Source organism: Haemaphysalis longicornis, unplaced genomic scaffold, assembly GCF_048455015.1.
Source record: "Haemaphysalis longicornis isolate Haplotype H1 unplaced genomic scaffold, Haemaphysalis longicornis Haplotype H1 scaffold_1, whole genome shotgun sequence".
Taxonomy (NCBI): Eukaryota; Metazoa; Arthropoda; class Arachnida; order Ixodida; family Ixodidae; genus Haemaphysalis; species Haemaphysalis longicornis.
Window position 1 is genome coordinate 57,329,082 of NW_027526203.1, and position 24,938 is coordinate 57,354,019.

The following is a 24,938-nucleotide window of genomic DNA, read 5'->3' on the forward strand; positions in this document are numbered from 1 at the left end:
CTGATGAACAGTGTGAAGAGGTGCATAACAAAGGAAAATGATGAAATGCGGTTTGCAAGTAATTGCGGTGTTCCTATAAGTGGTTTTCTCGAAATCCTGTCTTTTTACTTACAGTCCACCTTTGTAGAGTGGAACGGGGGGTTGCATTTGCAGAAAACTGCAATATGTATAGGTTCCAGGGTGGCTCCCGTCCTCAGCAATATTTTCCTGAGTGCAATTGACAGACATATACAGCAAAACCTGTGCGGATTGGCTTTCAGAATAGTGAGATACGTGGATGACTTTCTTGTGTTTGTGGAGAACTGTAATGTTTCGCGCCAAGCCGTTGATGTGTTTAAATTGTTTAAAGAGTACATACAGACTTGAACTTAATTTCGCGTGTGAGCTTCCGACAAAGGGATGCCTACAATTCCTTGATTTGCACTTACATTTGGAACCAGGGCATGTCTGCTGGGAGTATTGCCCTAGATCTGCGAAACCACTTCTAAATGTCAGTTCAGGGCACTCCAAATTGGTGAAAAGTGGAATAGCCTTTTCTGTGTTAAGGTCTGCGGTGTTTAAGTCCTGTTTGCATAAAACTGAAAATAGTTTCCAGGCGCAAATTGCCAGGCTGGACGCCTCCGGTTTTTCGGAGCACATAATGCACAAGACTGTCCAGAAGTTAATTAAAGTAGTGGGTGCGGCAGCGCAATCTAGGAAAGATGGGCTTGGGGCAGAAATAATGAAAACTGTTGTGATTCCATATATCCACCGTTTATCACATGGTTTGAAGAATGTTGCCGGGCGTTTCGGGGTTAGAGTCCTTTTTTCCGCTCCGAATAAGCTTGGTAAGTTGCGTAACATGGTTGAAAGAAGGTTGTCCGGTCAGAAGTGTGACAGATATTGCAATGTTAAGCATGCTTCGCCTTTTGTCCCGTGCAAGACAGGAATTGTGTACTCATTGCCATTATCATGTGACAACGTTTATATCGGCCAATCAGGCAGATGCATCAATATTCGTCTGATGGAACACCGGAGTTCGCTCAAAAACAACCCTCAGGCACATATCACTCGACATTGCGCGACCCACAGAGATAAGACCCAGGCGCAATGCTGTCCACTTTTTGAAAACACCAGCGCGTTGTGGCGACAGAAGCACCTATTGACACGCGAGGTAATCGAAGCTTTTTATATAAGAAAGTACGATGATAAGTGTATCAGCCACACATCGGTGGCACTTTATGAAAAGGAATTTCTGTTCTTGTCAAATGCATTAACTTAGATGTTTTGCTGGTTGGTTGTTGACTATGTGCAGTCACGGTAATCTTGTGTGTTTTTTCGAATCGTAATCCTGTGACCTTTGTGTTTATCAAACTGCATTTTCGGGGTTGACCTGGGCACGTGTTCTTTCTTTCAGAGTATATATTTGTGTTTACGCCTAATAAAGGAGGATAACCATTCCCATATGGGGTGCTCTCGTCCACACTCGCAAACGCGCAGGACGTTGACACCTCTATTTCATTTGGGCGAGCACCCGCACACGGAGCGGAGGCCGCTGTCGTCTGCTTGAGCCGCCTCGGTTTCGACGCGCGCGCCATCTATCGCCGTAATGAAAAGCAGCGCGTCTCCGAGAACAGCGCTCAACGGCCGATGCTCACACCTCCCCCTTCTAGCCACTGTACCTTAAGCTGGTTGCTGCTGCCATGCGCAGAGTTCCTCGTTTCCGACAACGAGAAGCCGGAGGCCAAACTTGAAACTGTAGCACAGAGTTACACCAGACAAGGCTGCGGCAAAAAGGCAACCACGAACTCTCAACCCAGCACAGTAACACTCTGATTGGTTGGGAAAATGTTTATTTAGCTCTGTTGTTGACGCACTGGCTCCGATGCTCGTGCGTGCGAGAATTTAAGGAGCAAACCACAAAGGCGAATGACCCCCCGCGGTGGCTCAGTGGCTAAGGCGTTGCGCTGCTGAGCACGAGGTCGCGGGTTCGATTCCCGGCCGCGGCGGCCGCTTTTCTGATGGAGGCGAAAAGCAAAAACGCCCGTGTGTCCGAGATTTCGGCGCACGTTAAAGATCCCCAGGTGCTCAAAATTATTCCGGAGCCCTCCACTACGGCGCGCCTCATCGCCTGCGTTGCGTCGGCGCGTTAAACCCTACAATCAAATCAATCAACAACGGCGAATGGTATGCGCACGGCGAAACAGAGTGGTTCAACAGCCGTCAAATAAAATATGTACAAAACAACCACTGTCTGTGGAGAGAGCGGGTTGTATGCTAGCACACGCCTATGAGAGCATGCAGAGGCAGTTCAGTGAGCCTGAGGGACTGAACCAACTCATCCTTAAGTACAACACGGTAGTACTTTCAAGAGCTTTGGTGGTACAGCTCTTCAACATTTCCAACAAACTGTTGACGAACAAAAAGGGTTCGTCTGTCCGACACTAACATCGAAGTGCAACATTTGCTGAGCTCAAAGAACTGTACTAGGTTGCGAAAATGTATTATAAACATTCTTTTTAAAGCAAAGCTTTCTACCTCTACCCCCCAAGGGTTCTTTCGCGACCTTTGGTGTCACCAGAAAACTCCAGCGAACAAATAAAAAAATCGCGCCAATCCACCTCGTGAATGTGGTTGGAAAGCAAAGCTGTTAACGGCACCCATAACGATTACTCATGCGACGTCACTTAAAATTACTCACATCGCTCTACAAATAGTAAAACTAGAGTGAAGTGAAATGCACTTATCCACACCATTTATTACTCAAAGAGATATTCTTGGTAAGGTTAAATCAATGCATGATGCATGAACGGTGTTTGGTTGAGTTGTATTGGTGTAGCACAAGAGTGAAAACTTTTCGTTATAAAATCAAAGTAAGCTCCGACCCGGTGTTAGACGATCTGACTTCTCCGTCTCTGCGCCGCGGACGGAGGCGACGAGACTTGCGGCTGAGAAGGAGGAGGAAAATCTGAACGGCCCAGAGTGCAGCCTTGGGGAGCGATTCCTTCTTCTGTAGGGCCCATATGCATTCCGCGCGGCCTGTGTTCTGTCCACCCGCTGCACCTGGGTAGGTAGAGAGGGCCTGGACAGCAGCATCTCTCATTGCTCTTGTTGGGTAGTTGACGGATAGAGAGGAGGGTGCTCAGGGCTAAAGTCGCACACCCCGATTACGGGGCGGAGTATTCCTAATTCTGAGAAAAATTTACATTCAGCGTCGTAGCGATTCGGATGCATTACGTGAAGACGCGTAGGCTGTGAGAAGGAGCCCGGATTGTATGAGCCGTAGGGTAGTTTCTTGTTTTCGGGAAAGGTCAGGGTAAGGCGGAGGTACGGTCTGTCTCAGAAGGCGATAATGCTGGATTATCTCCCTAGACGTGACAAGCGGGTGACTGTCCTCGTGCAGCTCCATAGCACCGGAGGTGAAAGCGCTGGCTTATTGGGTGGGCGTATTTGTTGCCCTCCATTGAAGCGTGAGGCGGTGTCCAGATGAGCTGAATGGAACCGTTTGGGGAGTGGTTTTTTTTGCACGCACAGTGCGGGTCAGAACACCCAACCCGACTGGTAATTCCAGTAGGCTTGCTGGGAATCGGTGACTACCCTCCGAACCCCTGGTTGAGTGAGAGCCAAGGTGATGGCTGCCTCTTGTGCTGCCGTCATTTGTTGGGTCCTAAGCGAGGTACACGCAAGGAGGTTGGTTCTGGAGGTAGCCACGATGATGGCCTGTTGCTGCCCTCGATGTTTGGAGAAGTCTGTGTAGATAACTGCATGAACCCCGAGGGTAGTGTTTAGCGCTTGAGCCCGTGCTTTTCGTTGACCCTCGTCATGTGAGGGGTTCATATTTCTAAGCAAAGGGAGCATCTTTAGTTTTAGTCGCCAAGAGTCTGGGAGTCCGTCAAGCGGAGTGACATTCTGGGCTACCCAGCCAATCTGGTGAAGCATGCGGTTACCCACCGCAGTTCTGAGTCGGACCTTCTGGTTAGAAAGATGGCCTTCTATCAGCTGTTCCACAGTGTTGTGGAGCCCGTGCTAAGCAGCCTCAATGTGGACGCACTCATGAGAAGACCAATGGCCTGCTCAACTGCCTTTGTAATCATTATATAAAGCATCTCTATGTCTTCCTCGTAGAGAAGAAGATCGGGGTTTGTCGTACGTAACTCTCAAGAGGAGAAAAGCTTCAATTAATCGAAAGATACCGGATTTTGTTAGGCCTCGCTTCTTGGTGGCAACTCGCCTGATCATGTGTTTGATTAGATTAATGCTGGTTTTGAGGCGCTGCAAGGAGACGTCACTCTTGGTGGTGGCCTGGAAATGTAGGCCCAGGATCTTGATGCTGGGGTTTGGAGTGATGGCCTGGTCATCAAGGAGTATTTGAATGTATTCCTTGATTTGGCGTGAGGGCGGACGACAAGGAGCTGTGATTTTTTACGTGAACACTGGAGGCCACAGGCTTTAGCACATTGGCGTACTAAATTCCATGGATTCGTGTGAGCTTCCCTTAATTTTTTTTACTCTTAGCACATGAGCAAGGTGCGCACAGGGCCGCTAGACGGGCGTGCGTGGTCGTGTGACGCTTTCACGTGGCATTCAGCGAGAAGGCAGGGGGTAAACCCGTTGATGTGCTTGGTCAGTACACCATTTGTCTTCCCGTGTTCGCGTGGGCTTGTAGCTAAATCGGTAAGACAACGGGCTCTCGCTTTGTTAGTCTATTAGTTCCAGGTTCGATTCCCGGCGGTGCCAGTAAGTTCTTTTATTTGTTGGCTGGAGTTTTCGGGTGACACCAACGGTCGCGAAAGAACCCTTGGGGGGTAGAGGTAGAAAGCTTTGCTTTAAAATTTACTGGCACCGCCGGGAATCGAACCTGGAACTAATAGACTAACAAAGCGAGAGCCCGTTGCCTTACCGATTTAGCTACGAGCCCACGCGAACACGGGAAGACAAATGGTGTACTCACCAAGCACATCTACGGGTTTACCCCCTGCCTTCTCGATGAATGCCACGTGAAAGCGTCACACGACCCCTCACGCCCGTCTAGCGGCCCTGTGCGCACCTTGCTCATGTGCTAAGGATTACAAAAATTAAAGGAATCTCGCACCAATCCATGGAATCTCACTTTTAGTACGCCAATGTGCTAAAGCCTGTGGCCTCCAGTATTCACGTAAAAAATCCCAGCTTCTTGTCGTCCGCCCTCACGCCAAATCAAGGAATACATTCAAATACTCCTTGATAACCAGTCCATCACTCCAAGCCCCAGCATCAAGATCCTGGACCTACATCTCGAGGATAACAACAAGAGTGACGTCTCCTTGTAGCGCCTAAAAACAGCATTAATTAAATCATGCACATGATCAGGCGAGTTGCCACCAAGAAGCGAGGCCCAAAGGAATCTGGTAGCTTTCAATTAATTGAAGCTTTTGTCCTCTCGAGAGTCACTTACGTCAACCCCCTGTCTTCTTCTCGACGAGGAAGACATAGAGATGCTTTATATAATGATTAGAAAGGCGGTTGAGCAGGCCATTGGTCTTCTCATGAGTGCGTCCACACTGAGGATGCTTAGCACGGGCTCCACAACACGGTGGAAGAGCTGATAGAAGGCCATCTTTCTAACCAGAAGGTCCGACTCAGAACTGCGGTGGGTAACCGCATGCCTCACCAGATTAGCTGGGCACCCCAGAATGTCACTCCGCTTGACGTACTCCCAGACTCTTGGTGACTAAAACTAAAAATGCTCTCTTTGCTTAGAAATATGAACCCCCCCACATGATGAGGGTCACCGAAAAGCACGGGCTCAAGCGCTAAACACCACCCTCGGTGGGGCTCATGCAGTTATCTACAGAGACTTCTCCAAACATCGAGGGCACAACACGCCATGATCGTGGCTACCTCCAGAACCAGCCTCCTTGCGTGTACCTCGCTAAGGACCCAACAAATGACGGCAGCAGAAGAGGCAGCCATCACCTTGGCTCTCACTCAACCAGGGGTGCGGAGGGTAGTTTGATTGATTGATTGTAGGTTTTAACGCGCCGACGCAACGCAGGCGATGAGGCACGCCGTAGTGGAGGGCTCCGGATTTATTTTGACCACCTGGGGATCTTTAACGTGCGCCGAAATCTCGTACACACGGGCGTTTTTTATTTTCGCCTCCATCAGAAAAGCGGCCGCCGCGGCCGGGAATCGAACCCGCGACCTCGTGCTCAGCAGCGCAACGGCTTAGCCACTGAGCCACCGCGGCGGGTTTCGGAGGGTAGTCACCGATTCCCAGCAATCCTACTGGAATTACCAGTCGGGTTGGGTGTCCTGACCTGCACTGTGCGTGCTAAAAAACCACTCCCCAAACGGTTCCATTCAGCCCATCTGGACACCCCCTCACGCTTAAACGGAGGGCAACAAATACGTCCACCCAACAAGCCTGCGCTTTTACCTCCCGCGCTATGGAGCTGCACGAGGACAGTCACCCGCTTGTCACGTCTAGGGAGATAATCCAGCATTATCGCCTTCTGAGACAGACCGTACCTTCTCCTTACCCTGACCTTTCCAGAGAACAACAAACTACCCTACGGCTCATATAATCCGGGCTCCTTCCCACAGCCTACGCGTATTCACTTAATGCACCCGAAACGCTACGACGCTGAAGGTAAATTTTGCTCAGAAGTAGGAACACCCCGCCCCGTAATCGGGGTGTGCGACTTTAGCCCTGAGTACTCTCCTCTCTTTCCGTCAAATACCCAACAAGAGCAATGGGAGATGCTGCTGTCCAGGCCCTCTCTACCTACCCAGCTTCAGCGGGTGAACAGAACACAGGCCGCACGGACTACATATGGGCCCCACAGAACAAGGAATCACTTCCCAAGGCTGCACTCTGGGCCGTTCAGAAATCTGAACAGAAGTATTTCTTCCTCCTCCTTCTCACCCGCAAGTCTCGTCGCGTCCGTCAGCGGCGCAGAGACGGGGAATTCAGATCGTCTAACACCGGGTTGGAGCTTACTTTGATTTTATAAAAAAGAGTTTCCTCTACTCTTTCCGTCAACTACCCAAGAAGAGCAATGGGAGATGCTGCTGTCCTGGCCCTCTATAACTACCCAGCCTCAGCGGGTGGACAGAACACAGGCCGCACGGACTACATTGAGCCCCACAGAAGAAGCAATCACTTCCCAAGGCTGCACTCTGGGCCGTTCAGAAATCTTAACCGAAGTATTTCTTCCTCCTCCTTCTCAGCCGCAAGTCTCGTCGCCTCCGTCCGCGGCGCAGAGACGGAGAAGTCAGATCGTCTAACACCGGGTTGGAGCTTACTTTGATTTTATAAAAAAAAATTTTCACTCTTGTGCTACACCAATACAACTCAACCAAACACCGTTCATGCATCATGCATTGAGTTAACCTTACCGAGAATATCTCTTTGAAGTAATAAATGGTGTGGTTAAGTGCACTTCTCTCTGGTTTTACTATTTGTAGAGCGATGTGAGTGATTTTAAGTGACGTCGCATGAGTAATCGTTATGGGTGCCATTTACAGCTTTGCTTTCCAACCACATTCACGGGGTGGATTGGTGCGATTTTTTTTCAGTCATAGTGTAATATTTATTCAGCATTCAGTACACACCTGTGTATTTTTCCTTTCAATGAGTTTCTTCTGCAAGACATTTAAATTCGTGCGTGTGTGTAACCTTTTATTTACGCATCTTAAGCGCAGTATCCTGACTGCGCATTTCAAGACCCAAGTAAAAAGCGCCGCGCATATGCTGCACTTGTAATCGACGAGCGCCGCTCCTGCAGGTAAAAAAATTAGCGGCTATGCCAGGATTTACGTAGCGTCAGCTAAGGTTCGGCAATCAAATCCAATCCAATCCAATCCAGTCCAATCCAGTCCCGTCCAGTTCAGTAGAGTCACTGCTCCTCGTGCATGCGCAGAATGGTTCTCTGAGCCACGCAAAACGGCTATCAAGCGGCTCCGGCGCAGCGTCAGACTTGGCTACTGCGCAACGGAGGCGCACAGCGGGCACGCGCCGGCGCCAGTGCGTCTGCCGCGGCTATGACGTCACTCCTTTGGAATGCGCAGACCGGCGAATGTGCAGACCCGATTCTCCACACACCCGTACTCCGATTGAATGGGACAATCCAATGCAATTCAATTTAATTCAATCCAATCCAATCGAAACGGAGTCCAATCCAATCCAATCCAATGTTCCTCGCGCTTGTGCAGCACGACCCTTCAGGGTCCACGAGAAACTGCTCAACATCGGCAAGTGTAGCTTACACTACAAAATGTATGGAATATGTCCGGTGCTCCCTGACAAAAATCGTCTAGGAGCGTATCGTTGAATTCTTTTTATCTCCAGATAATCTGCTGCCGGCGGTGTTCATATTCGTATAATATACGTCGTTTGATGTGTTAAATTTCTCAATTCATTTCACCTCAGGATTATCCGACACCAAAGTTTAATTTCAAAAAATCAAATCTAACGTTAATGTATCGACACGGTACAATGTTAGCAGTGCAACTGGAACGCGTTCCTTTCTCAATATATGAACTTTTAACGGGGACTCGTTTCAAAATTGGGAGGGAACGACGAGCGAGCTTTTGTTCCCTATTTAGAGGAGCGTGTACAACACTGCATTGAGGCAACGAATGTGATAGACATTGTGTATTTGGGTATAGACCTTTTGTATTAAGGTAAATGAAACACGGATGCAGCGATGGCGTAGAGGTAGAGCATCCGCCTCGCGTGCAGAAGGACCGTGGCTCGAATCCCGGTGCCGGACAATTCCTATCGCATTAAAAAAAAAAATCGCGCCAATCCACCCCGTGAATGTGGTTGGAAAGCAAAGCTGTAAACTTCATCCATAACGATTACCCATGCGACGTCACTTAAATTCACTCACATCGCTCTACAAATAGCAAAACCAGAGAGAAGTTAAATGCACTTAACTACACCATTTATAACGTCAAAGAGATTCTTGGTAAGGTTCAATCAATGCATGATGCATGAACGGTGTTTCGTTGAGGTGTATTGGTGTAGCACAAGAGTGGAAACTTTTCTTATAAAATTAAAGTAAGCTCCAACCCTGTGTTAGACGATCTGACTTCTCCGTCTCTGTGCCGCGGACAGAGGAGACGAGATTTGCGGCAGAGAAGGAGGAGCAGGAGGAAGAAATACTTCTGTTCAGATTTCTGAACGCCCTGGGGAGTGATTCCTGGGGAGTGATTCCTTCTTCTGTGGGGCCCATATGCACTCCGCGCGGCCTGTGTTCCGTCCACCCGCTGAAGCTGGGTAGGTAGAGAGGGGCTGGACAGCAGCATCTCCCATTGCTCTTGTTGGGTAAAGACGGAAAGAGAGGAGCGTGCTCAGGGCTAAAGTCGCAGACCCTGATTACGGGGCGGAATGTTCCTACTTATGGGCAAAAATTACATTCAACGTCGTACCGATTCGGACACCTTAGGTGAAGACGCGTAGGCTGTGGGAAGGAGCCTAGATTGTATGAGCCGTAGAGTAGTTTGTTGTTCTCTGGAAAGGTCAGGGTAAGGCGAAGGTACGGTCTCTCTCAGAAGGCGATAATGCTAGGTTATCCATCTGAACGTGACAAGCGGGTGACTGTCCTCGTGCAGCTCCATAGCACAGGAGGTAAAAGCGGAGGCTTGTTGGGTGTGCGTATTTGTTGCCCTCCATTGAAGCGCGAGGGGGTGTACAGATGAGCTGAATGGAACCGTTTTGGGAGTGGTTTTTTAGCCCTCGCTGTGCATGTCAGGACACCCAACCCAACTGGTAATTCCAGTATGCTTGCTGGGAATCGTTGGCCACCCTCCGCACCCCTGGTTGAGCGAGAGCCAAGGTGATGGCTGACTCTTGTGCTGCCGTCATTTGTTGGGTCCTAAGCGAGGTACACGCAAGGAGGTTGGTTCTGGACGTAGCCACGATGATGGTCTGTTGCTGCCCTCGATGTTTGGAGAAGTCTGTGTAGATAACTGCATGAACCCCGGGGGTGGTGTTTAGCGCTTGAGCCCGTGCTTTTCGTTGACCCTCGTCATGTGAGGGGTTCATATTTCTAAGCAAAGGGAGCATCTTTGGTTTTAGTCGCCAAGAGTCTGGGAGTCCGTCAAGCGGAGTGACATTCTGGGCTACCCAGCCAATCTGGTGAAGCATGCGGTTACCCACCGCAGTTCTGAGTCGGACCTTCTGGTTAGAAAGATGGCCTTCTATCAGCTGTTCCACCGTGTTGTGGAGCCCGTGCTAAGCAGCCTTAATGTGGACGCACTCATGAGAAGACAAATGGCCTGCTCGACAGCATTTCTAATCAGTATATAAAGCATATCTGTGTCTTCCTTGTCGCGAAGAAGACAGGGGGTTGGTGTAAGTGACTCTTGAGAGGGCAAAAGCTTCAATTAATCGAAAGGTACCGGATTCCTTTAGGCCTTGCTACTTGGTGGGAACTCGCGTGATCATGTGTATGATTTGAATAATGCTGTTTTTGAGGCGCTGCAAGGAGACGTCACTCTTGGTGTTAGCCTCGAAATGTAGGCCCAGGATCTTGATGCTGGGGCTTGGAGGGATGGTAAGGCCATCAAGGAGTATTTCGATGTATTCCTTGGTTTGGCGTGAGGGTGGACGACGAGGACCTGTGATTGTTTATGTGAACACTGGAGGCCACAGGCTTTAGCACATTGGCGTACTAGAAATGAGATGCCATGCATTGGTGTGAGCTTCCTTTAATTTTTGTAACTCTTAGCACATGAGCGTGAGTGGTCGGGCATGAGTGGTCGCGCGACGCTTTCACGTGGCATTCAGCGAGAACGCAGGGGGTAAACCCGTAGATGTGTTTGGTGAGTACACTACCTGTCTTTCCCATCTTCGCGTGGGCTCGTAGCTAAATCGGTAAGACAACGGGCTCTCGCTTTGTTAGTCTATTAGTTCTGGGTTCGATTCCCGGCGGTGCCAGAAAATTATTTTATTTGTTCGCTGGAGTTTTCTGGTGACACCAACGGTCGCGAAAGAACCCTTGGGGGGTAGAGGTAAAAAGCTTTGCTTTAAAATGTCGCGTATTGATGGAATTGCACAGAGGGGCTTGGGGTGCGGCCTGACCCCGGCGACGATTGCCGGCAATGTGCACTCCCTCACCAGAGCAGGATTGACCACCATGGTGTAGTAACGGCCACAACCTCCCATGAATCCGCCAATAAACCCAGGGCCCTCAGTCCCCAGCGGCTGCCAAGCAACTGACCACGGCGGTGGTCAGACCTGTGACGCAGCAGAGGGTGCTAAGAATCCCTGGATCCGGTCAGGCCGCCAATGAAATCTGAGCCCGGCAACGCTTAATGCGCGAACCTTATCTAGCGAAGCGAGTCTCGAGGTGTTTTTGGAGGAATTAGAGGGCATTAAATGGGATGCAATAGGGCTTAGCGACGTTAGGAGAGCAGGCGAAGCCTTTACGGTGCTGAAAAAAAATCGCGCCAATCCACCCCGTGAATGTGGTTGGAAAGCAAAGCTGTAAACGGCACCCATAACAAATACCCATGCGACGTCACTTAAATTCACTCACATGGCTCTACAAATAGCAAAAGCAGATTGAAGTGAAATGCACTTAAACACACCATTTATTTCTTCAAAGAGATATTCTTCTTAAGGTTAAATCAATGAATGAAGCTTGAATGGTGCTTGGTTGAGTTGTATTGGTGTAGCACAAGAGTGGAAACTTTTTTATAAAATTAAAGTAAGCTGCAACCCGGCGTTAGATGTTCTGTTTTCTCCGTCTCTGCGCCGCGGACGGAGGCGACGAGATTTGCGGCAGAGAAGGAAGAAATACTTCTGTTCAGATTTCTGAACGGCCCAGAGTGCAGCTCTGGGGAGTGATTCCTTCTTCTGTGGGGCCCATATGCAGTCCGCGCGGCCTGTGTTCTGTCCACCCGCTAAAGCTGGGTAGGTAGAGAGGGCCTCGACAGCAGTATCTCCCATTGCTCTTGTTGGATAGTTGACGGAAAGAGAGGAGGGTGCTCAGGGCTACAGTCGAACACCCCGATTACAGGGCGGAGTGTTCCTACTTCTGAGCAAAATTTACATTCAGCGTCGTAGCGATTCCGATACATTAAGTGAAGACGCGTAGGCTGTGGGAAGGAGCCCGGATTGTATGCGCCGTAGGGTAGTTTGTTCTCTGGAAAGGTCAGGGTAAGGCGAAGGTACGGTCTGTCTCAGGAGGCGATACTCCTGGGTTATCTCCCTGAATGTGACAAGCGGGTGACTGTCCTTGTGCAGCTCCATAGCACGGGAGGTAAAAGCGCTGGCTTGTTGGTTGGGCGTATTTGTTGCCCTCCATTGAAGCGTGATGAGATGTCTAGATGAGCTGGATGGAACCGTTTGGGGAATGGTTTTTATAAAAAGCACGCGTGGTGCAGGTCAGGACACCCAACCCTACTGGTAATTCCAGTAGGCTTGCTGGGAATCGATGACTACCCTCCGAACCCCTGGTTGAGCGATAGCCAAGGTGATGGCTGTCTCTTCTGCTGCCGTCATTTCTTGGGTCCTAAGCGAGGTACACGCAAGGATGTTGGTTCCGGAGGTAGCCACGATGATGGCGTATTGCTGCCCTCGATGTTTGGAGGCGTCTGTGTAGAAAACTGCATGATCCCCACTGAGGGTGGTGTTTAGCGTTCGAGCCCGTGCTTTTCGGTGACCCTCGTCATGTGGGGGGTTCATATTTCTAAGCAAAGGGATCATCTTTAGTTTTAGTCGCCAAGAGTCTGGGAGTACGTCAAGCGGAGTGATATTCTGGGCTGCCCGAACAATCTGGTGAAGCATGGGGTTACCCACCGAAGTTCTGAGTCGGACCTACTGGTTAGAAAGATGGCCGTCTAGCAGCTCTTCCACCGTGTTGTGGAGCCCCGTGCTAAGCAGCCTCTGTGTGGACGCACTCATGAGAAGACCAATTGGCCTGCTTGACCGCCTTTCTAATCATTATATAAAGCATCTCTATGTCTTCCTTGTCGAGTCCCCTATGTCTTCCTTGTCGTTGACGTGAGTAACTCTCGAGAGTACAAAAGCTTCGAGTAATCGAAAGTTTCGGGATTCCTTTAGGCCTCGCTTCTTGGTGGCAACTCGCCTGATCATGTGTATGGATTTGATTAATGCTGTTTTTGAGGCGCTGCAAGGAGACGTCACTCTTGGTGTTAGCTTCGAGATGTAGGCCCAGGATCTTGATGCTGGGGCTTGGAGTGATGGCCTGGCCACCAAGGAGTATTTGAATGTATTCCTTGGTTTGGCGTGAGGGTGGACGACAAGCAGCTGTGATTGTTTACGTCAACACTGGACGCCACAGGCTTTAGCACATTGCCGTACTAAAAGTGAGATGCCATGCATTGGTGTGAGATTCCTTTAATTTTTGTAACTCTTAGCACATGAACAAGGTGCGTAAAGGGCCGCTAGACGGGCGTGAGTGGTCGCGTGACGCTTTCACGTGGCATTCAGCGAGAACGCTGGGGGTACACCCGTAGATGGGCTTGGTGAGTACACCACCTGTCTTCCCAGTCTTCGCGTGGGCTCGTAGCTAAATCGGTAAGACAACGGGCTCTCGCTTTGTTAGTCTATTAGTTCCAGGTTCGATTCCCGGCGGTGCCAGTAAATTCTTTTATTTGTTCGCTGGAGTTTTCTGGTGACACCAACGGTCGCGAAAGAACCCTTGGGGGGTAGAGGTAAAAAGCTTTGCTTTAAAATGGACACGTCTTATGTTACCGGGGTCTAGAGGACAGAAGAGAACTGGGAGTGGGATGTCTAATCAATAAAAGCATAGCTGGCAACATAGACGAATACTATAGCATTAACGAAAGGGCAGCAGGTTTTGTAATTAGGCTCAATAAGAGGTACAAGCTCAAGGTGGTGCAGGGCTACGCGCCCACATCCAGCCACGACGACCAAGTAGTGGAACGCCTCTATTAAGATGTGGAATCGGCAATGGCTAAAGTAAAAACACAGCTTACCGTAGTTATGGGGGACCTCAATGCTAAAGTAGGCAAGAATCAGGCTGGAGACAAGGCAGTTGGAACTATGGTCTGGGCTGTAGAAATCTCAGGCGGGACCTACTAGTGGAGTTTGCAGAACGGTATAACCTACGCAAATGAATACCTTGTTCTGTAAACGGGAGAGTCGGAAGTGGACTTGGAGGAGCCCGAATGGGGAGCATAAAAATGAAATAGACTTCATATTAGGTGCAGTGACCACCGTATGGTAAGATCTCGAATTATATCTGAGGAGGGACCGCAGCAAGCTAGTACGAAAGAAGCCGATAAATGAGCTAACAGTAAGACGTAAAGTAGAAGAATTCAGGATCGTCCTGCAGAACCGATATTCAGCTCTTAACTAGAAAGCCGAGCTTACGACACAGGAAGCCAGCGACAACCTTACACGTATTATCACGGACTGTGCAGTAGAATTCGGGGGCACTATGGCTAGACAGGATACTGGCAAACTCTCACAGGAGACGAAATATCTAATTAGGAAACGGCAAACCATGACAATCTCCACCGCAGCTGACTGAATAGAACTAGCGGAGCCTTCGAAGTTAATCAATAAGCGTAAGACAGCTGACACACGGAAGTATAATTTTGAGAGGATCGAATACGCTGTAAAGAACGGAGGTAGACTGAAAGCTGTGAAGAGGCGTCTTGGCGTGGGGAAAAATCAGATGTATGCACTTAAAGATCAGCAAGGCAATGTCATCACAAATAGGGATAAAATAGTCACAGTGGCCAAGGAGCTCTACAGGGATCTGTACATTAGCCGAGACATCCAGGTTAATGCCGAACGAGACAGTAGTTCAGAGGAGATAGACATCCCACCAGTAACGACCGAAGAAGTAAGGAAGGCTTTGAAAGAAATGAAAGGGAGCAAAGCGCCTGGTGAGGATCAGATAACAGCAGACCTCTTGAAGCATGGCGGAGAGAGTGTACTTGAAAAACTGGCAAACCTGTGTACGCGATGCCTAATGACCGCAAGTGTACCGGAATCTTGGAAGAACGCGAACATCATCCTAATCCATAAAAAAAGTACTTGAAAAATTACAGGCCAATCAGCTTACTGTCAGTCGTCTGCAAGGTACTTACCAAGGTAATCGCTAACAGAATTTCTGCAACCTTAGATTGCAGTCAACCTAAAGAATAAGCAGGGTTCCGTAAAGGTTATTCAACAATGGACCATATTCACACGATCAATCAGGTGATAGAGAAGTGCGCTGAGTATATTGAACCCCTATACATAGCCTTCATAGATTATGAGAAAGCATTTGACTCTGTCGAAACATCAGCAGTCATTCAGGCATTACGGAACCAGGAGGTAGATGAGCATTATGTAAGAATACTAGAGGGTATCTACAATGGGTCCACAGCTACTATCATCCTCCATAAGGAGAGCAGTAAAATACCTATAAGGAAGGGTGTCAGACAGGGAGAGACAATCTCTCCAATGTTATACACAGCATGTTTACAAGAAGTATTCAGAACGTTGGATTGGGAACAGGTGGGAGTAAGGGCTAATGGAGAATACCTCAGTAACCTCAAATTTGCTGATGACGTTGCCTTGCTAAGTAACTCGGGGGACGAATTGCAAAGCATGCTTTCCGCACTAGACAAACAGAATAGGACCGTGGACCTGAAAATTAATATGCAGAAAACGAAAGTAATGATCAATAACCTCGGGACAGCACAGCGGTTTGAAACAAGTGGCGAGGCAGTGGAAGTGGTAAGCGAATATAGCTACTTAAGCCAAGTGGTGACACCGAATCCCAACCATGAGGCAGAAGATAATTAGAAGGATAAGAATGGGGTGAGATGCATACGACAGACATTCTCAGATAATGAATGTCACCCTGCCATTGCCCCTGAAGAAAGTGTATGACAGCTGCACCTTACCGGTACTCACCTACGGGGCAGAAACTTGGAGGCTCACCAAGAGGGTTCAACTTAAATTGAGAACGACTCAGCGGACAATGTAGCGGTAGATGATAGGTGTAACCTTAAGGGACAAGAAGAGAGCGGACTGGGTCAGGGAACAAACACGTGTTAAGGACATATTAGTAGAGATTAAGAAGAAGAAATGGACGTGGGCAGGGCATGTAATGCAAAGGCAAGATAACCGCTGGTCATTAAGGGTAACAGAGTGGATCCCTAGAGAAGGCAAGCGTTGCAGGAGGCGGCAGAAAGTTAGATGGGCAGGTGAGATTAAAAAGTTTGGGGGATAAATTGGTCACAGTTGGCACAGGACCGAGGTAATTGGAGAATAATGGGAGAGGCCTTTACCGTGCAGTGGGCGTAGATAGGCAGATGATGATGATGATGATAAATTGAAACTCTTCAAGCCCGTGGCTGGCGCCAAAAAATTGTGTTGTAAACTGTCACCTGTACATTGTGAACTGAACAGGAAAGTGGGACTACCTTGCCAATCGAGAAATCACCAGATCGAGCGTAGCTTACAGCAGTCAACCCCCTAGTTCATTGGTTTCATTGAGCACTGCTGGTTTGTTGAAACCAAACCTGGCCGAAATAACGAAGACAGTGAACAATTAAATATGCTGCGATGGGGCGTATTGTGTGCAATTCTCACTTGGGCTGCTAGTTACTAGGCTGAGTAAAAAATAATATAAAAGGGAAAACAGTTTAATTCGGTTACGTCAAGGTTTCTTTATATCTCGGGAAATTTTCCTGAGTTCTCTACGGAACATGCGTTTACGCACTGAAAGTATTATACGAGGCTTCCCCATGGAATGAGTGACATCCTCTGGTTTGTTTGTAATCATGAGACGCGCTAGCTAGCCTAGAGAAGCCTGTAAATGTCACTTCTCGTGGCGGACTGTGACATGTCATTTACTACGCGATGAAAAGGATCGTTGTAGTACTGCCCTTATTAGTTCCTTTGCGACGACTTGGGACAACCCAATGTGGCCTTGGGTTGTGGAAGAGCTGTTTCCGTCTTCCTGGTTCAGTCAAAAACCAAAATGCGCATACCCACAATATTGTGGAGTGTGCTCAAGATCCTCACGAAGTCCAAACTGACTAATTACACAATTCTTGCGTGCAATTTGATTGTCAGCCTTTCCTTTCTATGAAAATTTTAAGCAATAAAATATTCCGTTTTTCAGACCAGAATTATACTGACTATCTTAATTCCAGTGGAAATAAAACGTTTTCCCAAAGAGCATTCCAGCAGGATAGCACGCTTGGACTATTTAAAAGAGCTCTGCATATAAAATATATCTCTGTTTCTTGAAGAAAAACTAGCAGTAACCTACATAGGTGCAGTTAAAAAACGCTTTTCAACAGAAAGCTATCATTATTCCTAAACCTAACAGTTCGTGCTACGCGTGCTTGCTGTTATACGATAGGGGCACTATACTAAAGCAGTCTCGAGTAGGATAACGTAGTCTGTCACGAACGCGCAAGTAGAACTAGAGGAGGTATGACTAGCATCACGTACGATCATTTTTATGTGGTTTGGCCTGGGGCCACCGATTGCAGAAAGTCCCTGAGGTCTTGAGGTACCTGCGAAAAAGTGCCCGGTCAGTTGCCACTTCCTTAGCATTTGTATTTTTTTGTGCAAGTTTTGGTAAAAGTTGACATATTTATTGTGAGGAAGAGCTCCATGTGAATCACTGTTCTCTCTGCATGGCTCTTTTTAAGGGGCTAAACTTGACCCTTCCATGGTAACACCGCTCAGGCCACGCTCAGGTTCAGCGCATCGGTGCCCTGTCGAGGCTCAAAGCGCTCGCCAACCCTTCTTCCCTTTCCTGCGCAGGGAAGAACCCGGGCTTCTCGAGGCCCTGCAGCAGGAGCCCCGAGCGGAGTTCCAGATGTCACTGCACCTCTTGGAGCCGCGGCTGCGACCGCAGGCGGGAGGCCTGCTCTCGTTGGCTTCCGACGTGAATCTCTGCCAGTTTGGAGCGGCCACGGATGCCCTGCGGTCGGTGTGCACCAAGCTGGCCTCTAACGGTGCGCTTCGCTCGCTGGCCGTTCAGTACGTGGGCGGCGGCCTCTGGGGCGAGGTGGATGAGATGGGCCAGGCGCTCTGCCCAGCGCTCAAGGAGATCCGGGGCCTGCGCAACTTCCAGCTTGACCTGTTGGTGGTTCACGCCGACACCGACGTCTCCGGGCCGGTGGCCGAGATCTTCAAGGCACTCGCCTCCCTCCCCTGCCTTAGGTGCGTCTTCGCCCTCTTCACAACGTGGTCAAAAAGAACGGAGAGTTGCATTACATTTCTCCAACACTTCTGGGACTAGCCTGAGGTTCAAAACTACCAGTGAGGTTACACATGACACTGCACTTACCTGTGGTACAAACAGCGATACAGAACGAAAAAAAAGTATTTGTCCCTCTGTCTGGCATTTCACGGCGCTGCCAGTTGCCTTCTTGATGTACGCGGTCGCTGAGTTGCTGGCTCACGCAGCCCCTCCCGGGGTATGTATGATGCTGGTTGTTCACTTCCAAAAAATAGGTTTTTGATCTAGTGACAAGCACGGCATTCTGGGTTGCCTAGTTTAAGTTGCTCTGTAGTATGCAGTCTTCCTCTTGTAATAGTGGTGTTTGTTTCCATTTGATTTTAAACAAAGCTTTCTACCTATACCAGCCAACGGTTCTTTCGTGGCGTGCGGGACAACAAACTCCAAACGCGGCGGATTCGGCGGCGCGGGGAGGGCGGAGGGTTTCACTCACGGAGCACACTGTAGATGGCGCCGCGAATTTACCCAGCGTTCCCCGCGCGCCGGAGCTGTCACCTCGGCGGTCGCTTCGGCGGGACCATTCGGTCGGCTTTGTGGTATGCTTTAGCGACGGTTGTTTTAGGCCTGTTTTGGCGCAGCTTCGCGTCCGTAGCGCACTTTCTTCGCACGGCTTGATTAACTTGTTCGACAGCACCTCCAGGGTACCCGGACCCGACAAAACTGTATGTTCGTACGGCAAAGATACGTTAAGGTTGTTTCCAGGGCGGGCAAACAAAATATAGAGACTGCATACTGATATCTGGCCGCTGGAGAAACGCTTGAGAAGCGCACTGCTTGCCACGAATAGAACTCCGATTTCTAAATTGGTGAATACCAATTTGGTTGTAATTTAAGTGGTATTACAAAAGGCGAAATGAGCAACTGGTTCTGATAAATAAAAGTTCCCTCAGCTTTCATGCAGTTCTCAAACTCACTAAACTAACTAGTTTAAATCATTATAAATGGGAATCACTAAGTTCGCATGCCGCATTGTTTCGGTGTCTGCGCTTGTGTTGCGTGGTGGTGTAGCCCCAAGCTAGCACATCAGGATCCCCAGGTTCCGCTGTCTCACCCTTCGAAACACGCTCCTCTCCGTTTTTCTCACTTCCGACTCAGGGCCGGGCTACAGCGGCGGCGTCGTCCGCCGCACTAGCCCGGCCGTGGTCGACGCTGCTGCTGGTGCGTTTTGGACGCCGCCCCCGCGAATTCCAGGTAACGGCTGGCGGAATCTTTGGTTTCTCTTTGTAGAGCCACGTGTGTGAATTCGAGCGACGTCCCATGGGCAATTGTTGCGGGTGTCGTTTAAAGGTTGGCTTTCCAACCACCTTCACACCGTGGATTGGAACCAATTTTTTTTTTTGTGTCGGCAACCGAGACCATCTTTAGCATCTTTAGCACCTTAGGAAAACGCATGCAAGTAATTATTAATGCAAGTGACACGAATTACGCTGCCGAATCGCATGAGGCCGCACGTAAATGGGCTACTGAGGAGAGACGGTGGCCGAGCAGGATTCCTGAGTCGAACTTCACATGCGGAAATTCGCCGCAGCGGCGACCAGCTGTGTCAACATTCCTCTATGTGGTGAGTGGCCTGACGTGTGGTGTTTTCAAACTGTTTTAACAATATACTGCGCGGGTGTGGAGTTTAAAACTAGGTCACAAGAGACTTTAGGGGTGTAATCCACGCATTGAAACAGAATTTCTGACAGGCAAATTTTCGTTGCATTTGGCCTTTAACTTCAACTATGAAAGGTTCCTGCATGCTGTGATTGCCACTTCTTTGTTTTGTCTTGAATTACTGGGATATTTCTGTACGAAAATTGTATGCTCTTTGTGCATTAGAACGGTTTTTGTTTCATTTTTGCCACGCGTAATTATGCTCAGCAGAAAGCCTTATCTTGCATCTCTAATACACCAGTGTTGGTGAACTTGTTTACCAGTAGAAACATAATCAGGGCCCGCTTGCTTGAAGCCAAATAAGACAGTCTTATTCGCAGTCTAATCTTATCCGCAGTCTTATTCGGGGTCTTATGTTCCCTAGGCTATCAGACGCTTTCTGGAAGCTTATAAGACAGCGAATCAGACTCTATATAAGAACGCCATAAGATTGTGAATAAGCCTGCTGCGAGCAGTCTTATTCACAGTGTTATGCTGACGCGGTCGGTCATTTCATCATAAAGATCGACCCTGCATACCGCGAAAAACGAGTGCAGTATCCGTAGAAGTGGCGAACGATACCGAGCCGCGGCCGTTCGACCGTCTGCTTGGAACAAATAAATGCCTGTTCCGAGGAGATCGACGCCGTTGGAAACGCCATCGGGAGAGAGGGTGGAAAGGGTAACACAACGCCGGCACCGGAAGCCGCAAGGCCTACCTACTTTGATGTGGCACCGGTGGCTGCAGCCAACCACCGTTTTCAATTTTCGTTGTGCGCTATGGGCGTGTGCTTGTTTTTCCCGGGTAGCGCGGCTTTTTTGTCTCCCACGCCTCAAATAAACATGGACAGGAATGATAGTCTGCGGCCCAATATTAGTCCCGAGCAGACATCGGGCGGCCAAGCGCGCGGTGCGAATGTGTGATCGTCTGTTGTGCAAGCTGTCACCGCAGTAGCTACGAAAGGCGGCACGGAAATGAGGGAACAAATGTACTGTTTTATAAAATCATGCCCATTAACTCACGAACAACAAATAGGCGTTCACAATAGAATTGCGATGTGACAACAAAATTACGCACAACAGCAAAACGCTAGCAGTCTGTAGTACCTCTGCCCGTGAGCGTCAAATAAATTCGCGTTTTCAACGAGAAGCTGCGCAGACTTCGCATCTTCCCATCCTTCTTTTCGAAAGTGTCGGTTATGAAGACTGATTGTTTGGGTTTGTGCTTTGATTGCGCATTCTGCTTGAGCAATTGGGATTCGGAGGCGGCACGTAAAAGCAGCATGCATAATATCAACATTCGGCTATATTCTACAGCGCGATTGCTTACAGCTGCAGCCCTCGCTACCGTGCTGCCTGCTAGGCAGCGGGTTGTTGCGATCCTGTCGCCGTTCCAGCTAGGCGGCGTGAGCCGCTGGAGTGGTCGTTGCATCCGAGTCTACGAAGATGAACTCCAAGCCAATTCGCAACTTTATGATTCAGGGTGAGATGAAAAGCACGACTCGTGGTGCGACAACGTGAGACAAGGTCGCTGCTTTTTGCCTTAGCCCAGTGGGTTTATCGGGCCCACGCTTCAAGCAGACGATCTTTTTTACGCGGCCGAGGCCCGGCCGCGTGAGTGGCCTACCAAGGATGGCGGATCATTGTAACGTATTTATGACTAGGCCCAAATACGCCGTATGATGGTCAGTATTTCTTGACTTTATCCAATCGTGGTTCAAAATAAACGCTTTCCCAATGCCGGCGACTGCAACAAGCAGTTTTGCGGCGTATTCCCCGCTTTTCCCTAGGGGCCTCTCTCGTTCTCATCTAGGTACCCGCTATCTCTATAGGCACCGGACACTGAAGTTTGCGCGCGACTGCAGCGCCACCTCTCGCCGCCGCTTAGCAACTCTGGGTCGGTGGATGTCGTGACCGGCCGTTCAGCGCACGTAAAAACACGCGCTGCGTGCGGTTTGACGTTGTGTGGCGGAGGTGTTTCAAGAAACATAGTTATAATTGCAAGTTGCAGAGTCCGAAAGGATCAAAATGCTGCAGGAAACAATTAGTGCCAGCGCCGCTACTGCTGTTTGAAGGGCTGCCGCAATCGCGAAAGCCAACCTGCCATCGTTCTGTCCAGGTTTCTCGGGCAGCCGTAGAGAAAAAAGCGCCGCAAGAAATGGAGTTTAACAGTAAAAAAAGCCATGAGATTTTTTGTCACTGTAAGGAGTCAAATTATGAGTAGGATGACTGTTTATGCGCAGCGCAGACACGAAGGGCCGTAAAACTAAAACGTTTGCTTTCAGTGTTCCATACACCTCGCGCGCTGCGATGAATCGCATGTTGCCGTAGTATTTGCATAACACAGGGTATTACGGCTTCCGCCACTATTGTTTTATCAGCAGTAACCTTTGTTTTAGCTACATTCACTACACCGAATGGATGCCAAAAGTCGGCACAAGAATATGTTCACAGCACTTCGCGGGTGATGCCAAAAGCAATGTCAAGGCGGTCAATACACATCCCGCTTACTGCCCTACTTTGTTCCCCGAAGTGTACAGATTTCGGCCACGCATTCCAAGCGAGAGCGTGACAAGCTATCAAAGGCAAGGCTGCATTCACCCGCGCTGACTTATTTACTGCATTTTGCGTAGTCTGAAAGTTTAGGTTACAATTGTTTAAGCAGATGATGGGAGGAGGAGGAAATACTTTTTTGGAGAATTCTGAACGGCCTGAACAAACTTCATCACAATTAGCCGCTAAGATGACTAAGATTACTCACAAGATGGAAGCCGAAACTAAACGGAATCATTGTAAAGACAACCGCAGCTCGGCAGCAGATTTCCAACTGCGTGAAACTGCGTTTACTTTGTCATCAGCTAATAACGTTTGCAATCCGTTGTTAATTAGTGAAAGCGCCAACCGAGCTGAAGAAGGGCAACCGAAAAAGTAACTGTAGTGTGGTTGCGCGAACAGAGGAAACAACACAAACACGCTTCTGTCGTGGAGCGCCGTTGTATACGCTGCAGTCACTTTATTAGGCTGTGATTCAAGAAAAAATTAATACTGACCTGAATTGGCGCTGGAAATAAGCTTCCCTTGGTGAGAATGGGACTTCGCAACGATGTCTGGCCCATCAATTTCTTTCACGGCGTACACGCACGCGGGAACGCACAATCTCTAACTTCTCGCGCACGTGAGGCCGACAGTAGTAGTTCAGCCCAGTAATTTTCAGGAAATCGCACAGAAGCACTTGAGACATGGGGAAACTATTTGCTAGAACAGTTTTCAAGCACGAGACACCTTTCAAAAACAATCGCAGAATTGCAAAAACAAACAACCGAGAGGTGCCGAATATATAAATGCGCGTCCGCCGTCTGGCTCTCACCGACCCAAAGTTAGCTCAAGCTTCCGCGGGGCGGCGCTGGGTGTACTTATTCGTCGCGCCCTCTGAGCAGTGACCGGTGCCTATAGTCTTCAGTAACGACTTGAAATTTTAGCCTGAACAAAAAAAAAAACGATAGTACTTAGGAAGGAAACACGGACACAGTGCTGTGTCCGTGTGTCCGTGTCTGTGTCCGTGTTTCCTTCCTAAGTCCTATCGTTTTTTTGTTCAAGCTGAAATTTGAAGTCGTTATGGAAAACCAACTCGCCCAAACCCAAGCAATTCTTCAGTAAGACCGCTCTGTAGCCTGGCCCGAGTGCTTTCGAGCAAGCGCACTAGTCTGAATCTTATTCGCGCTCTTATTGAAGTCCGCGAATAAGACTAGACTGTGAATAAGACTGCCAAATAGAACGTGTGTTCGTGCAAGCGGGTCCAGATCTTATTCTTTGGAAATGATCGGTAAGAATTTGAAAATTGTGGTAAGTGTATTGAACATCTTTTCCCTGGGGATATGTACACTGGCATCATAAGCAGGGTGTTTAATATGGCCGCAGTAAGAGATATCAATAGCAGCAATGCATGGTGTTAGCCAATGTATCAGAGTGGAGGGTACCTCACATACATAAAGTTCAGAGTGAGAAGACTGTGCTGAGAAAGCATTACGCTTACCCAGGCACACATAATTACATTCTGCGAGATAAAGGTAGCCTGGAGTCTGATGCTCGAAGGAAACCGCTTCTTCCTCTGCAGGCAGGTGTCCCTGACTGTTCGCCGGCTGAACCACGCGCTGGCCCAGCTGCTGAAGACCCTGGTTGGCCAGCGCCGCCGCAGCCTTGTGGAAGTGCATGTCAACAGTTGGGACGCCATTCCCGAGTGCTCCGCTGCAGTGCTGCAGGACATGCTGTCGGGGAACCCTTTTCTCTGCACGGTCACCATCAGGTCGGTGAGCCTGGTAGCACTTTTCATCCTTGAGAAGGCTTCCCCGCCGAAATGTTTGACAAGACGTCCCGTCACGTATTCATACCTTTAGGCGCAGATGCGGGTTGCCTACGAAACGTTGATTCGGCAGACCTCTCGGGCTTGGGAAAATTGAACCCATGCATATCATCCTGACACAAAACTAGCGCCTGATCTTTGGACATACTGGTAAAGCTTGTTAGTGACTGTACTAACCGGAAACGGATACTTCTTGTTTGCCTCGTGACTAAGCAATAACCCGTCGTGCACAGTGATAGGGTCTCCGACCAGTGTTCAGACGGACTTAGTGAATATGCTTCTACAATGATGCACTGAACGCCGCTGTTACTCGGTGGTGGTCGGTGAAATGTTTTGCCCTATTTCACGGCACACAAGCCATCATTTTCAAGCTTTTACGTAACGTGACGTCACTTTTACGCAAGCTGAAGTTGCAAATGTGTGACTTAAACGTTCCCGCCAACTGTTCAAATTACGCCACGTCTTTTCAGCTAATCACAGAGGGCATGGCATGCAAGTTGTATTATTGTTGAGTAGCAAAGACAGGTTTGTGTTTTCATGTCCTCCTCATTTCGTCTACTTTTTTGTTTCCGGCCGAGAAATATTTGCCTTGAGTAGAGAGAAATAAGGCAAACTTTAGAACTGGTGCCAATATGGTCATGAAACGTCAAAATGACGACAGCACACCCAACCCCTTTGTCATTCGGGAACATGAGACCACATCTGAAAGCCAATCAGAAAAAT

The 24,938-nt window shown here is 48.9% G+C and overlaps 1 protein-coding gene across 1 annotated transcript in view; it reads left to right on the forward strand.

The window, feature by feature from the left end:
• The window catches only part of LOC144173091 (uncharacterized), a 66,344-nt gene that overhangs the window by 23,602 nt on the left and 17,804 nt on the right, over nt 1-24,938 (forward strand). The window contains exons 2-3 of the mRNA XM_077701640.1: nt 17,741-18,142; nt 23,970-24,158. Coding sequence (XP_077557766.1) covers nt 17,741-18,142; nt 23,970-24,158 — 591 coding nt within the window. The remainder of the gene's footprint in view (nt 1-17,740; nt 18,143-23,969; nt 24,159-24,938) is intronic.